Source organism: Cheilinus undulatus, linkage group 7, assembly GCF_018320785.1.
Source record: "Cheilinus undulatus linkage group 7, ASM1832078v1, whole genome shotgun sequence".
In the NCBI taxonomy this organism is placed as follows: Eukaryota; Metazoa; Chordata; class Actinopteri; order Labriformes; family Labridae; genus Cheilinus; species Cheilinus undulatus.
The window spans coordinates 53,719,462-53,735,432 of record NC_054871.1 but is presented as its reverse complement, the minus strand read 5'-3'; the positions used below and the strand labels follow the sequence as shown (position 1 = coordinate 53,735,432).

At 38.9% G+C, this 15,971-nt stretch overlaps 1 protein-coding gene across 3 annotated transcripts in view; it reads left to right on the top strand.

Moving 5' to 3' along the window:
* usp24 (ubiquitin specific peptidase 24) overlaps positions 1 to 15,971 on the top strand; it is a 130,749-nt gene that overhangs the window by 35,038 nt on the left and 79,740 nt on the right. For all 3 annotated transcript variants that reach the window (XM_041792324.1, XM_041792326.1, XM_041792325.1), the window contains exons 6-15: positions 119 to 154; positions 262 to 327; positions 8,701 to 8,766; positions 8,936 to 9,010; positions 12,248 to 12,406; positions 12,488 to 12,602; positions 13,307 to 13,410; positions 14,472 to 14,579; positions 14,664 to 14,759; positions 14,926 to 15,087. In XM_041792324.1, coding sequence (XP_041648258.1) covers positions 119 to 154; positions 262 to 327; positions 8,701 to 8,766; positions 8,936 to 9,010; positions 12,248 to 12,406; positions 12,488 to 12,602; positions 13,307 to 13,410; positions 14,472 to 14,579; positions 14,664 to 14,759; positions 14,926 to 15,087 — 987 coding nt within the window. The remainder of the gene's footprint in view (positions 1 to 118; positions 155 to 261; positions 328 to 8,700; positions 8,767 to 8,935; positions 9,011 to 12,247; positions 12,407 to 12,487; positions 12,603 to 13,306; positions 13,411 to 14,471; positions 14,580 to 14,663; positions 14,760 to 14,925; positions 15,088 to 15,971) is intronic.

Sequence of the window (15,971 nt, the reverse complement as noted above, 5' to 3'; positions counted from 1 at the left end):
AAGTAAGTTATTACAACATCCGTTCATATTTAGCTAAATGATATCCAGATATAATTTCTGACCAGTGTCTCTCTGACAGTGCGTTGACTCTAATATTAATGTTGTGTATTCGTTTCAGGAGCCTCATGGTTGGCTGGTGGATCTGGTCAATCGAGTGAGTATCACGTGTTTTCTCTATGTTTAAGTTATAGGTCCTGGATAAGTTCAACCAGTGTATCATAATTTAACCCTCTCTTTCCTCCTCTTCTTGTCTTTGTTAAGTTTGGAGAGCTGGGAGGATTCACAGCGATCCAGATGAAGCTGAACACGGATGAGATCGAGATCGCTGTGAGTTTGATTTAACATTTCTGACCTCCTGATGGAGGGAAACACAGTTATCAGGTCACCATGAGTTCAGTATCAGTTGATTAGTCTGCTCCGCTGATAGGGTAGTTTAGTTTTTCATGGTGAAAATTCTTAGTTTAGGTTTTACTGGTTTCAGTCTTTAATTTGGTAAAAATCATCAGGTATAAAACAAAAAAGGGCCAGAAAAAAAATAATATACAATTTAAAAATCTGTTCAGCCAGGCTACTCTTCAGTCCTCATTCTTTTTATTAACATCTGGTGTTGGAGTGTTTAAAGATAACCTGGGCTCAGAGCTATGTGAAGCTATGCTGTATGCCAGAGTTACTCAACCAAAGAGCCAAAGTGTTGAAAATACCTAAGCAAGAGCCACAATCTAAGAGGTAAAAAGTGGCAAAAACAGCTTAAATTAGCAATAAACTAGGTTAAAGGTGACAAAAATGGTCAAAAAGCAGCAAAAATGGGTGAAAAGGGGCGGACATGTGGAGGAAAAGTGGAAAAATAGTTAGAAAGAAGCAAAAATGGGTGAGAAGTGACCAAAAAATGTGTGAAAAGTGACTAAAATGGGCAGAAAGCAGTAAAGAGCGGCAAAATTGGGCAAAAAAGGGAAATAAGTGGTATTCAATGGCAATGGGTAGCTTAAATGGATGAAAAGTAGCAAAAGTAAAAAAGGACTAATCTGGCAAAAAATTGGGGAAAAAGTGCAAAAATGAGGTTGCAGAAATGGGCAAAAAAAAATCAAAAATAAGATATTTAATGGCAAAATGTAGCTTAAATGGGTGAAAGTGGCAATAAAGGTGAAAAGGGCAAAAATGGAATGAAAGTGGAAAAATGGGGAAAAGTGGCAAAAAGAAGTTGCAAAATGGCCAAAAAAATATGAAAAATGGATATTTAATGGCAAGGGGTAGCTTAAATGGGTGAAAAATGGCAAAAAGAAAAAGTGAAAAAAATGGGGAAAAACGTGGCCCAAAGAAGAGGCAAAAATTGGGGAAAAGGAACCAAATGGTATTTAACCCTGTAAAGCCTGAAAACACAAATTATAGCCAGAAAATTCTCATATTTTGGAACTGAAATGTTTATTTCCTTCCCTACTGACATCCACAAAAATCCCAATCCCAATATATGAAGACAAAAAGAGCCACATGTGGCTCCAGAACCACAGGTTAGTATCACTGGTGTTTGCTGTGGGCTCAGTGGAGGTGTAGATATCAGTGAGAACAGAGCAGAGCTGGGGTCAGGGTCATTGAGCAGGAAGCTGCAGGCCTTTGTCGTGTACTGGTAGGTGCTCAGAGATGGCGGAGGGAAGCATGAACAGAGGAGTGATTGATGAAGCTGCTGTGAAGGACAGAGGACAGCTGAGCTCTCATCACCAGTCTGTCCAGTCCTCACCAGATCACTGCTGGGTAAAAACAGAGTATCAGTTTAAAGGCTGTGACCTCTAACCCTTCAACATGAGAGCAGAGGACCAACGCTGCTGCTGTTGGTGTGGACTCTCATCAGAAACTCCAGGCAGCATTTTTAAAAGGCTCATTTAAAGGCTTAGCTGTTGTGGCCTAGAGTTAAGAAAGCAGGAGTTAACAAAGAAGTCAAATAAAGAGAACATACCGGGTCATTTATAAAATGTGTGCATCACAGCATACAGCTGAGCTGTTGATGAATACAGCGCCTGAAAACAATCTTTTAAATAACACACCCCTAGATATTCCTGGTTCAGCCGGCCTCCCCCAGAGATCCAGAATCTTTATTTAATACATCCGTGATATAAACCCTCTGCAGATGGGGTTGTAAAAACCTGCTTTGGCTTTAAAGAAGCAGCGGGTTAACAGGAGGAGGCCAGCTTTAAAGAGGAGAGTGGCTGTGATTAAAGGTAAAGGTGGTTTAGTTGGTCAGAAAGCAGCAAAAATGGGTGAGAAGTGACAAAAAATGAGTTACAGAGGGCAAAATATGAGTGAAAAGTGACTAAAATGGGCAAATAAGCAGTCAAGAGTGGCAAAAATGGGCCAAACATTGATAACAAGTGGTATTTAATGGCAAAAGGTATCTTAAATGGGCAAAAAATGGTGAAAAGATGCAAAAATGGGAATAAATGTGACAAAAAGAAGAGGCAGAAATGGGGAAAAAACAAGTAAACAAGTGGTGTGTAATGGCAAAAGTTGGCTTAACTGGGCGAAAGTGGCAAAAAATTATGAGAAAGGGCAAAAATGGGATAAAAATGGCAAAATGGGGAAAAAAGTAGGAAACAAGTGGTATTTATTTATTTATTTTTTAATTTGTATTTTATTTCAATTTCAAAGGATACATTTTTACATGATACAATAGCATTTGGAAAAACACAGTTCACAAATATCTCCAAGCCAAGTTCCTGATTGCCCATCTCCTACACTACGGATGTATCCGTTACAAAAATACCTATAATATAATTAAAGAAAAAAACAAAAACAGAAAACAAGCAAGGAACAAAAGAACATTGTAGCATCGAACCAGGGTGTAAAAAAAGATCTTCCAATTGGTCTCTCACCAAGGTGTGTATAATATTTAGGTATACTCTTATACTTGTCCAGCAAAAAATAAATGAAACAAAAATGCAATACTGCTTGGACAGTTGCAACACCCCCTATACAAAACCTGATCTATGTTGTCTTACGTACTTTAACCATCCTTTCCAGATATTTCTGAATTTGTCCACTTCCAACCTAACGGATGCAGTAACTTTCTCCATGTTATAGATACAGAGCATAACATCCACCCATTCATCCACCTTGGGCACCAAATCAGTTCGCCATCTCCTGGTGATTGCCTTTTTACTAGCCAACAGCATGATTCTCATCATTTTATAGTCATCCCTTCTTCTTAAATGTAAAATATCAATCTTTCCCAGATACAAAATTTCAAAACTTAACGGGGCTAATATTTATTACTTCGTCTATAACATTTGTAATTTTCACACAGTATTGATTTATTAAGGGGCAATCCCAAAATATGTGGAAGTGATCTGCTTTTGGAGCACCACAAGACCTCCAACATTTTGTATCTGCATATTTTCTCTGTGCAGGAGTCAGGAAAACCTTATTATGCTCTTCCATCCGTACTCCCTCCAAAACAAAGAGCTGGTAGTTCTATTGATATGCGCTTAAATATTCCCAATCCTCTCCAATTACAATATTTGCTTCCTTTTTCCATCTTTCTCTCACATATCCTGAGGTGTCCAATTTTAGATCCTTCAATGCTGTGTACACTTTTGAAATAACTTTGCAAATTAGATCAGATTTGAAAGAATCCCGTACAATATTCAAAATACCTGGTTGAGGTAAATCCAAATTCATCTTTTTCATTTCTTGTCTTAAATAATGCCTCCGCTGCAGGTATCAGCGATTACCAAGACCATACAAATCTTTTATCTGCTGAAAAGTCATCACATTATTTTTTTAATTATCTCCCAATGCATTTTTGGGCCATTTTCCCACATTTTAAATGTGTCATCCAATTTATTTGGTGCAAAATCAGAGTCGTATGCGATCCATCTCAAAAATCTACACTGTTCTATTAAGTTATACTTTTTCATGATTTCGGCCCAAATTTTTAGAGACACCCACAGCCAGGGATTAACACTTTGTTGGCAATTTGTCTGTAATTTCACACCACACATTAGAGCTTGTATTGGTGGTACCATTTTCCCTTCAATGTCTTTCCATTTTGCCATGTAATCTGGATCACACGAACTCAGCAAGACCTTCAGTTGAGCAGCTTGATAACAACTCTTCAGACAAGGCAAAGATAAGCCACCCTTCCTTTTTGGCAGTTGTAAAGTTCTATATTTAACGCGTAGCCTTGCACCTTGCCATATATATCTCGATATAAACTTATCCCATTCTTTAAAGTCTTTATCTGTTAACTCGATCGGGAGATTCTGAAATACATATAGCAACTTAATTACCTCCACTCTTGATGCCAAACTCAGATATGGTGTTAAGTTCCGTTTAGAAAGGTCTGTTTTAATATTAGATACTATTTGATCATAACTGGCCGCTTTCAAATTTCCAAGGTCTTTTGTCAAATGAATACCTAAGTATTTCATCGACTGCTGATCCCAGTTGATCAAGTAATTTGTTTTATTTCTTGGTTTGGCTCATAATTAAAAGCAATGGCTTGGGTTTTTTGAACATTGATTTTGTAACCAGACAGCCTACCAAACTCTGTCAAGGATGTCATCAAGATTGGCAATGATGAATTTGGATTTTCCAGATAGATCAAGACATCGTCTGCAAACCAAGCTATTTTCTGTTCAACTCCCGACATAACTAAACCTTTAATACTGTTGCACTGTTTAATCCACTGACTTAGCAGCTCCAGGAAAATGGCAAATAAAAGTGGGCTGACTGAACAGCCTTGACGGCACCCTCTTCCTAATTTGATTACCTTAGACAAACGACCATTGACCTTGATCCTTGCTATAGGGTCTGTGTACAGAGCCTGCAGTCCTAATACATCCCTCATGAAAATTAAACTTCTTCATTACTCTGAACAGAAAATCCCAACTAACTGAATCAAATGCTTTTTCTGCATCCATTCCCAAAATTGCAGTCTCTAATTTCCTTTCTTTGACATGTTGCATGATATGTAGAGTCCGACGGATGTTATCATGTGTTTGCCTATGTTTTATAAATCCAGTTTGATCTAAACTAATCATTTCAGGTAAAATTTTCTCCATTCTCCGGGCTAAAATTGCTGCAAAGAGTTTATAATCCACATCGAGCACACTTACTGGTCTGTAACTAGAGCAAACTGTTCCATCTTTATCCTCCTTTGCAATTACAGAGATTATTGCCTCTCTCCAAGAATCAAGAATTTTCCCTCCTTTTAAAATCCTGTTAAAAGTTTTATGCAGTAACGGGATTAAAGTTTTTCTCTAGGTTTTGTACCATTCTGATATATAACCGTCAGCACCAGGACTTTGATTGTTTTTAAGCCTGGAAATTTCTGAATCGATTTCTTCTGCTGTTATTTCTGCATTTAATCTCTTATTCTGATCCTCTGTTAATTGAGGTAAATTTAACTCCTCCGAGAATTTGTCTATTTGGGATCCATTGTCATTGTTTATTTGAGCATACAATTGATTATAGTAGTGTTCAAAACATTTATGAATATCTTCTGTCTTGTACACAGTTTGTTTTGTTTGTGGGTCTTTTATAAACATGTCTTAATGTCTGTTGTTTTTTGAGCCTGTATGCCAATTATTTTGCCGATTTACTCCCAGCCTCATAATATTTTTGCTTAGTATAAACCATTTTCTTCTGGATTTCTTGTGATAAAATATGGTTTATCTTTGCCCTTTTCATTTTAATCTCATCATTTATCTTATTGTTAACATTGCTTTTGTGTATTTCTTCTAATTTTTTCAGGTCATCTTGTAATGTTTTCAGCATTGCTTTTTTCATTTTTTTCATATGTACCGATTTAGCTATCAGCTTCCCCCTCATTACAGCTTTACATCCCATAATACGGGTGGAGATACCTCACCATTATCATTTTGTTCTGTATATTCACAAATATCCTTTTCGATTTCTTCTTTCATCTGACCATTAAGCAGGCTTGAGGTCAGCCTCCATACTGTTGATTTCTTTTCAGTCCCCATGCTTATTTTTAAGAATAGAGGGTAATGATCAGACAAGTCCATCACTCCAATGTTACAACTTTCTACCCTAAAACGATCCTTAGTGTGCAATAAAAAAATAATCAATCCTTGAATATAAAGGGTGAGGTGCAGAATAATAGGTATAGTCTTTTTTAAGTGGGTTAAGTTCCCTCCATATGTCGAAAATCCCGAGTTCTGACAATAATTTACACATTTTTTTACCAATAGTATTTTTTTGCTGGCTTTCCCAGAGGAATCTAAGTGTGGGTTGAGCCTCTGGTTAAGGTCGCCTCCAGCTACCAACACCCCCTCACTCTCTATTGTCACCAAATCAAAAAGGTGCTTAAAGAATCCCCAATCAGAGCCCGGAGGGGCGTAAATGATAAGCAGTGTAACCAATACTCCCTCCAGTCTTCCAGTCACTAAGATGTACCGGCCTTCCCCATCCTTTATCGTTCTCAACATCTCAAAGCAAATTCTACTGGATATTAATATACATACCACTCTTCTATGTCCTGACTTATAAGAGGATGAGAACTCCTGATTATAACCATTCCTCTTCAATTTTTCATGCTCTTTATCAGTCATGTGGGTCTCCTCTACCCCGTCTTTTTTCATCTTGTTCAATACCTTGCTCTTCTTAATTGGGCTGTGCAGCCCGTTAACAATATAAGAGGCAACTTTTAGTTGCTTATTTAGTGATACCATTTTGTACATAAAGCAAAAAATTTAATTTGCTCCACCCCCTGTGCTACAAACAAAGAACTCTGAGAACAGTAATTATAACCAGACATAGCAGAAGAACATAAAGTACAGACTTCCAAACATGAGGTCCGAGATTTAACCTTTTCAGAGCCAACTCTCAGCTCTAAGGGATAACCCCTTGTCCCCCTTCTGGCCACTTTCAGCCCAGTCCATTTCAACAACCCCCCCCCTTTTTTTTTTTTTTTTTTAAAGAAAATACTCGCATCCCCGACTGATGCTTCAAGACATTAAGGAAAACCCTCACTTGTCCAAGTATAGTTCTTGTGCACTGGGTTACTGGTTGTAACAGAGTTACCTTAACCTTCCACTTGTCACCTTGCTGGTTAGAAGACTCCTGCCGTTTTGGTGGTTTCCCCACTAGTCCTCCTCTGTGTTTCTTCTGAAAGCCTGTAGTTTCTGCTTGTATCCCAAAGACACCTGGTCCAGCCTATTTGCTCCGTGGGCGGATTGCCACATCTGACATGATATCTCCTCCATGGGATCATCTGGGGCTTGACAATGCCCACCTGGAGTCCTCTCGCAGTCATGTCTTTAGTTGCTTCTGTCGCCGAGCTGTAGATGCAGATTTCCTCTTCATAAAAAAAAACACGGAGCTTTGCAGGAAAAGGTGTTTGAAATCTTATTTTTTTCTCTTTTAACACCCTCTTTGCTTCAGTGTATTCCTTTCTCTTTTTCATTACTTCAGGTGCATAATCATGATCCACATAGACCCACTGCCCCTCATAGAGGAAGCCCTTCTTCTGCCATGCTGTCTTGATTATTTCTTCTTTGCACTTATAGCTAGATAGCTTCACAATAATCGACCGTGGGGGGGGGCATCTTTGGGGGGACGGACTCCCAGTGCTCTATGGGCTCTCTCAACATTGAGCGCAAACGCCGGCGGCAGCTCAAGCCCCTCCCCGAGAAGGGCCCCCACAAAAGCTCGAACGGACCCCGCGCTGCCCTGAAACACACCATCTCACCTGGCGCGGCCCTCCTGGTCAACCAGTCGCTCTCCCAGCCCCCCCCCCCCCCCGCCGTCCGATCAACTCACATGCTGCGCCCCCAACGCCCTGGACACGCTCCTCTGCCCCCACAACGCGCCCCTCCGCTTCGCCAACCCTGCTGCCAGCCTCTTCAACCTCGCCCCCCCCCCCAGCGGAACTCCTCCACCTCCCGCAAAACAGTCTCCAAATCAGACACCCTCTCGGCCACTCCAGTTACCCCGGGGGAGTCCCGCGCCAACCCCGTAGCCTCCGCCCCTGCCTCTGCCAGCTCTGACGCCAACCCAGCCTGCTCCTTGTCCCCGTCCACATCGAACCCATCGGCACAGGCGGACCCCCTGGTCCCACCTCCTGTCATCACCAAGCCCCCGACACTGCATTGATATATTATCTCTTCGCCTCAAAATCTGGCCATGCGGGGCGTATTCTCAACTTGATGTCAGGGAGCAAATGTTTTAAGCTGTTGCCATGTTGAAGTTCCGACCGGAAGTCCCAACAAGTGGTATATAATGGCAAAACGCAGCTTAAATGGATGAAAAGCAGCAAAAAATGTTGAGAAACCGCAAAAATGGGGTAAGAGTGGCAAAACAAAGTGGCAAAAAAGGGGAAAAAATTAGTGAAACAAGTGTTATTTAATGGGACAAGGTAGCTGAAATGGTCCAAAAGTGGCAAAAGGAAGTACGAACATGAGTGAAAAGAGACTAAAATGAGAAAAAAGCAGTCAAGAGTGGCAAAAATTGGCATAAAAATAGGAAACAAGTGTTTTTTAATGGCAAAAGGTAGCTTTAATGGGTGAAAAGTGGCAAAAAAATGGTGAAACGAGGCAAAATGGGATAAAAGGGCAAAAAATGGGGGAAAAGGGGGAATTTTACGGCAAAAGTTAGCTTAAATGGGTGAAAAGTGGCAAAAAAAAGTTTCCCTTTTTTTAAGGTTTTCTGGGAATAATATTCAAAATTAAGACTTTCTCTCCCTCTCAGAGCGTGTCAGCTCTCGTTCAGCCTCTTGGTGTGGGAGCAGAGTACCTGAACTCCAGTCTCATCCAGGTGAGCCATCACACAGTCCTATGAATGATGTTAAGTTTTTTATGTCCTGTCTGTTTCCTGTCTGTCTGAGTGTTTTCTACATCTCTGTTCTGTCTTTATTCACTGCATCTTCCTTCTGATTTTACTCCGGCAGCATCTTCATTTAAATTCTGATGTCTGTATTTTTCAGCCCATGCTCGATCCGGTCATCCATAAGATGATCACGTATGTGCAGAACCTGGAGGAGAAGGATCTCAAAGATAAGGTAAGGCTGATATTTATGCATCCATGTTATCTATGTTATTTATACCAGGGGTCAGTATTAATTTTAGCAGCTATGTTTAATTTTTGTTTTAGTCTTTAAATGAAATGCATTTTAGTTTTAGTTACATTTTAGTAATTTCTACCCTTTTTAGTCTCAGTCTAGTTTTAGTCATCACAGATCTATTTTTGTTAGTCTCAGTCTAATATTAAGTCATCACAGATCTATTTTTGTTAGTCTAGTTTCAGTCATCACAGATCTATTTTTGTTAGTCTCAGTCTAGTTTTAGTCATCGCAGATCTATTTTTGTCAGTCTAGTTTTCAGTCATCACAGATCTATTTTTGTTAGTCTCAGTCTAGTTTTAGTCATCACAGATCTATTTTTGTTAGTCTCAGTCTAGTTTTAGTCATCACAGATCTATTTTTGTTAGTCTCAGTCTAGTTTTAGTCATCACAGATCTATTTTTGTTAGTCTCAGTCTAGTTTTAGTCATCACAGATCTATTTTTGTCAGTCTAGTTTAAGTCATCACAGATCTATTTTTGTTAGTCTAGTTTTAGTCATCACAGATCTATTTTTGTCAGTCTAGTTTCAGTCATCACAGATCTATTTTTGTCAGTCTAGTTTTAGTCATCACAGATCTATTTTTGTCAGTCTAGTTTTAGTCATCACAGATCTATTTTTGTCAGTCTAGTTTTAGTCATCACAGATCTATTTTTGTCAGTCTAGTTTTAGTCATCACAGATCTATTTTTGTCAGTCTAGTTTCAGTCATCACAGATCTATTTTTGTCAGTCTAGTTTTAGTCATCACAGATCTATTTTTGTTAGTCTCAGTCTAGTTTTAGTCATCACAGATCTATTTTTGTTAGTCTTAGTCTAGTTTTAGTCATCACAGATCTATTTTTGTCAGTCTAGTTTCAGTCATCACAGATCTATTTTTGTCAGTCTAGTTTTAGTCATCACAGATCTATTTTTGTCAGTCTAGTTTCAGTCATCACAGATCTGTTTTTGTCAGTCTAGTTTTAGTCGTCACAGATCTATTTTTGTTAGTCTCAGTCTAGTTTTAGTCATCACAGATCTATTTTTGTTAGTCTCAGTCTAGTTTTAGTCATCACAGATCTATTTTTGTTAGTCTCAGTCTAGTTTTAGTCATCACAGATCTATTTTTGTTAGTCTCAGTCTAGTTTTAGTCATCACAGATCTATTTTTGTTAGTCTCAGTCTAGTTTTAGTCATCACAGATCTATTTTTGTTAGTCTCAGTCTAGTTTTAGTCATCACAGATCTATTTTTGTTAGTCTCAGTCTAGTTTTAGTCATCACAGATCTATTTTTGTTAGTCTCAGTCTGGTTTTAGTCATCACAGATCTATTTTTGTTAGTCTCAGTCTATTTTTAGTCATCACAGATCTATGTTTGTTAGTCTCAGTCTAGTTTTAGTCATCACAGATCTATTTTTGTTAGTCTCAGTCTAGTTTTAGTCATCACAGATCTATTTTTGTTAGTCTCAGTCTAGTTTTAGTCATCACAGATCTATTTTTGTCAGTCTAGTTTTAGTCATCACAGATCTATTTTTGTTAGTCTCAGTCTAGTTTTAGTCGTCACAGATCTATTTTTGTCAGTCTAGTTTTAGTCATCACAGATCTATTTTTGTTAGTCTCAGTCTAGTTTTAGTCATCACAGATCTATGTTTGTTAGTCTCAGTCTAGTTTTAGTCGTCACAGATCTATTTTTGTTAGTCTCAGTCTAGTTTTAGTCATCACAGATCTATTTTTGTCAGTCTAGTTTTAGTCATCACAGATCTATTTTTGTTAGTCTCAGTCTAGTTTTAGTCATCACAGATCTATTTTTGTTAGTCTAGTCTAGTTTTAGTCATCACAGATCTATTTTTGTTAGTCTCAGTCTAGTTTTAGTCATCACAGATCTATTTTTGTTAGTCTCAGTCTAGTTTTAGTCATCACAGATCTATTTTTGTCAGTCTAGTTTTAGTCATCACAGATCTATTTTTGTTAGTCTCAGTCTAGTTTTAGTCATCACAGATCTATTTTTGTTAGTCTCAGTCTAGTTTTAGTCATCACAGATCTATTTTTGTTAGTCTCAGTCTAGTTTTAGTCATCACAGATCTATTTTTGTTAGTCTCAGTCTAGTTTTAGTCGTCACAGATCTATTTTTGTTAGTCTCAGTCTAGTTTTAGTCATCACAGATCTATTTTTGTTAGTCTCAGTCTAGTTTTAGTCATCACAGATCTATTTTTGTCAGTCTAGTTTTAGTCATCACAGATCTATTTTTGTTAGTCTCAGTCTAGTTTTAGTCATCACAGATCTATTTTTGTTAGTCTCAGTCTAGTTTTAGTCATCACAGATCTATTTTTGTTAGTCTCAGTCTAGTTTTAGTCATCACAGATCTATTTTTGTTAGTCTCAGTCTAGTTTTAGTCATCACAGATCTATTTTTGTTAGTCTCAGTCTAGTTTTAGTCATCACAGATCTATTTTTGTTAGTCTCAGTCTAGTTTTAGTCATCACAGATCTATTTTTGTTAGTCTCAGTCTAGTTTTAGTCATCACAGATCTATTTTTGTTAGTCTCAGTCTAGTTTTAGTCATCTTGATGAAAACTGAACATCACAATCATGGTTTTTAAGAATAATATGACTTAAAATTTAAAATGTTGCACCTGAAAGGTCACAATTTGACATAAAGGTCAAAATGCTAATTTGAAAAGGACTGAATATGAGATAAGAGGTGAAAATAACAAACTGACAATATCAAATAAGAGGTAAAAAGTCACAATAATAAATTGAAAAAGCCAGAATATTAGATAAAGTCAAAATAATAAATTAAAAAAGGTCAAAATATGAAATCAACGTCCGGATGATAGATTGAAGTCATACCCGTGCATTTGAAATAAATTCACAAATTAATTTCTTTTCCCACATTTATTTTCATCTAACTATTTTTACTTTATTTTTTTTCCATTTTTATGACTTAAAGATATTTGATATCATCAAGGTTAAGATTGTTATCCTGGAGGAAATCTGCAGATCTCATATTTTAGGCCCAGGTATAATTAGAATATGATATGATCTTGCGGGCCGGTTTGAAATGTAACACGGGCCGGATTTGGCCCGCGGGCCTTGAGTTTGACACCCCTGATTTAACCCTTGAGTGAAACGCTGCAGTTCCACATTATTTCCTCTTTAGTTGTGAGTCAGAGACAGTGATGGTGTGTGTTTCCTTCTCTCTCAGCGTCTGGTGAGCATCCCCGACCTCCTGTCGGCCATCAAACTGCTGTGCATGCGTTTCCAGACAGAGCTGGTTAACGTGGTGGACGACCTGCGGCTGGACACGCTGCTGAGGATGCTGAAAACGCCGCACTTCTCCACCAAGATGAACTCCCTTAAAGAGGTAGACGTCTCTCTCTGACAGTACGGCGCATCCCTGGGTGTTTCCACCATCTTCATGAACTATGACCTTCCTCTCTGTCAGGTGACCAAGTTAATCGAAGAGAGCACGGTGTCTAAGACGGTGAAGAACGCCATCGACCCCGATAAACTCCTGGACTGGCTGGTGGAGAATTCAGTCCTGTCGATAGCACTGGAAGGTAAGAATGAAATCAGTCTGACGATTAAAAATCAATCTGATCAGACCGAATCTGTCCACATAATCAATATCTGACTGTACCAAGTATTGATCAGGCTGTATGTGTTTTAATGGATGTATTGATGTCTTATAGGTAATATTGATCAGGCTGTATGTGTTTTAATGGATGTATTGATGTTTTATGGGTAATATTGATCAGGCTGTACATGTTTTAATGGATGTATTGATGTCTTATGGGTAATATTGATCAGGCTGTATGTGTTATAATGGATGTATTGATGTCTTATAGGTAATATTGATCAGGCTGTATGTGTTATAATGGATGTATTGATGTCTTATAGGTAATATTGATCAGGCTGTATGTGTTATAATGGATGTATTGATGTCTTATAGGTAATATTGATCAGGCTGTATGTGTTATAATGGATGTATTGATGTCTTATGGGTAATATTGATCAGGCTGTATGTGTTATAATGGATGTATTGATGTCTTATGGGTAATATTGATCAGGCTGTATGTGTTATAACGGATGTATTGATGTCTTATAGGTAATATTGATCAGGCTGTATGTGTTTTAATGGATGTATTGATGTCTTATAGGTAATATTGATCAGGCTGTATGTGTTTTAATGGATGTATTGATGTCTTATGGGTAATATTGATCAGGCTGTATGTGTTATAACGGATGTATTGATGTCTTATAGGTAATATTGATCAGGCTCAGTACTGTGAGAGGATTAAAGGAATCATTGAGTTGCTCGGGAGCAAACTTTCTCTGGATGAGCTTTCAAAGATCTGGAAGATTCAGGTCAGTACAATCTGACATTTTATTTTTTTATGACATATTAATGATCAGTAGTTTTTTCCCAGTGTACCTGAGTCATAAGAATTTGACATCAGTGTTTGTGGGATTACATGTATTTAAGAAAATCCTAGTTTGACAGTGTTTCCAGGCAGAGAAGAGGTTAAACAGCTCTATCAACACCCATCCCTGGAGTGCCGTCTGGCATCATCAGGAGTGGCCTTAAATTCCTTTAAATGTAACCAAGAAGGATCATGCATGTGCCCATCGTTAGCCATCCCATTATCAACACTGTAAGGGTCATACAGGTTTTTTTCTCAGTTTGGCAGACGTTCATGGAGTGAGAATCACATCAATGTAGGTTTTTTTTTTTTTTTAATTGTATCTTTTATTTGGAAAGGACAGCAGCATGACTTCATTTGAACAAAACAACAACAAATGACCTTCCAGTTTTATGTTTTGAGTCCAGAAAGTGTACTTCACCAGCCATCATGGCACGAGGGTCCAGAGAGAGATCAGTCCTAGATCAAGGTCACCCGACTTTGCGCAACCAAATCTCCTCTATTAAATTAAACTTCACAAGAGTTGTGGTGGAGTAACATAAGTGGAAACATGGTCATAGAAATAAGGACCGTGCCGATAAGCTACACGGAATAGACAGAGCCGGAAGGGGCTCATCAATTCACTTAGAGAGAATTCTGATACAACTTAATGAAATAAAGAACATTTAGCACCGAACTATGTACAGAGAGTTGGGGGGGGGGGGGGGGGGGGCACCGCTGCTGTCCAATGTAGGTTTTAATGTCTCCATGTGACTTAAACATATTTCATCCAAGATATTTTAATAGTTTACCAGAGTGCTGTAGAGATTTATAGTTCTGCACAAATCCCTTGGCACGTAAAATGGTTTTCTTTAAATCAATCTTGACAGGGGTGACTTCAGATTTTTTTTTATTTTTTAAGGTTGCCTTGATGGAAAACAGGTTCAGAAACACTGATCATAAATATGCAAGTGTTTTGGCTCCAACACGGTTAATCAAACGTTTTTTTTTTGTTGTTGTTTCCAGGCGGGCCAATCATCAACAGTGATCGAGAACATTCACACCATCATTGCTGCTGCTGCCGTCAAATTCAGCTTCGATCAACTCACACACCTCTTCATCCTCATCCAGAAGGTCAGTGATGTCACCGTGACGCTTTAGCGATCAGTCAATGATGACGATAACCAAACCCCAGTCTGAATGTTGGTCTGTGTTTAGAGCTGGGAGGTGGAGAGCGACCGAGTGAGGCAGAAACTGCTGAGTCTGATTGGGAGGATCGGCCGAGAGGCTCGCTCCGACAACACCACGGGGAAGGTCAGAGAGCGCCACTGAGCATGTGTGTTTATTGTTTGTCAAAATCTTCAGCACGGAGGAGAAGAACAGGAAAGAGTAACAGGCAGCCATCAGTCTGCAGGATCATCTGTTTTTATCCGTGTGTCACTGTATCTGTTGATCTGTGTATTGATTGGTGGGTGTCCAGGTGTTGGAGGTGCTGTGGGAGCTGGCTCACCTGCCCACGCTGCCCACCAGTCTGGTTCAGCAGGCGCTGGAGGAACACCTGGGGATCCTGAGCGACGCGTACGCCGTGAAGGAGACGGTGAAACGCAGCTACATCATCAAGTGTATCGAAGACATTAAAAAGGTGAGACGGCGAGCTTCTGGTGAGCGGCACAGATGTTGATGATGGTTTTTACCAAGCCTTTACGTCCTAAACTCTGATCATGTTTAAAGGAGAGTCGACACACGGCCCCCACATCTCTACCTGAGCTAACGTTTACTTCCACAGTTAGCCTGTCCTGATTAGTGCTGCCTGTCCATCCGTCCTCTCTGTTACCCAGCATTCACGGAGCTGCTGAGGGTTAAAGAGCAGACATTTTGATGCAGACCTACGTCTTATTCTCCGTAGTTTACTTTCATGTTTGCACTCAACACTAAACCCATGAAAATATTTGTTGTCTGTTGCTTAAAAACGCCGTATTAGGAGCCATTTATTGATGAGACTCCTCGTTTCAAAACAAGAAGTAGACATGTCCACAGATGGACAGTGCCAGTCTGTGCTCGTCATATTGTGTTTTTGTGTGTGTTTGGTCGAGAGCCCCCCGGTGGCAAAATTCTGTTGATGATAAAGGGCAAGTTTCAAGTGCATTAATATTCAGTCATGTGGTGCAGATGGCCTAGTGCAGTGCTACTCAACCCTGCTCAGCCAAACAGCCAAATTATTAAAAGAATACCTTTGCAAGAGCCACAGTCTAAGAAGTGAAAAGTGGCAATAAAAGTAAGTTAAAGTGGTAAAATGGTCCAAAAGCAGCAAAGAAGTGGCAAAAATGGGTGAAAGTTGTCAAAAAATGGTGAGAAAAAGTGGCAGAATTGAATAAAAATTGAGTTACAGGTGGTAAAAATGGTTATAAAAAAGGTAAAAATGTAGTAAAAAAAATGGACTCAAATGGGCAAAAGTGGCAAAAATGGAAAAAGGCAGCTTGAATGTGCAAAAAAAGGGGCAAAAAACGGCAAAAGGGGGAAAATTTT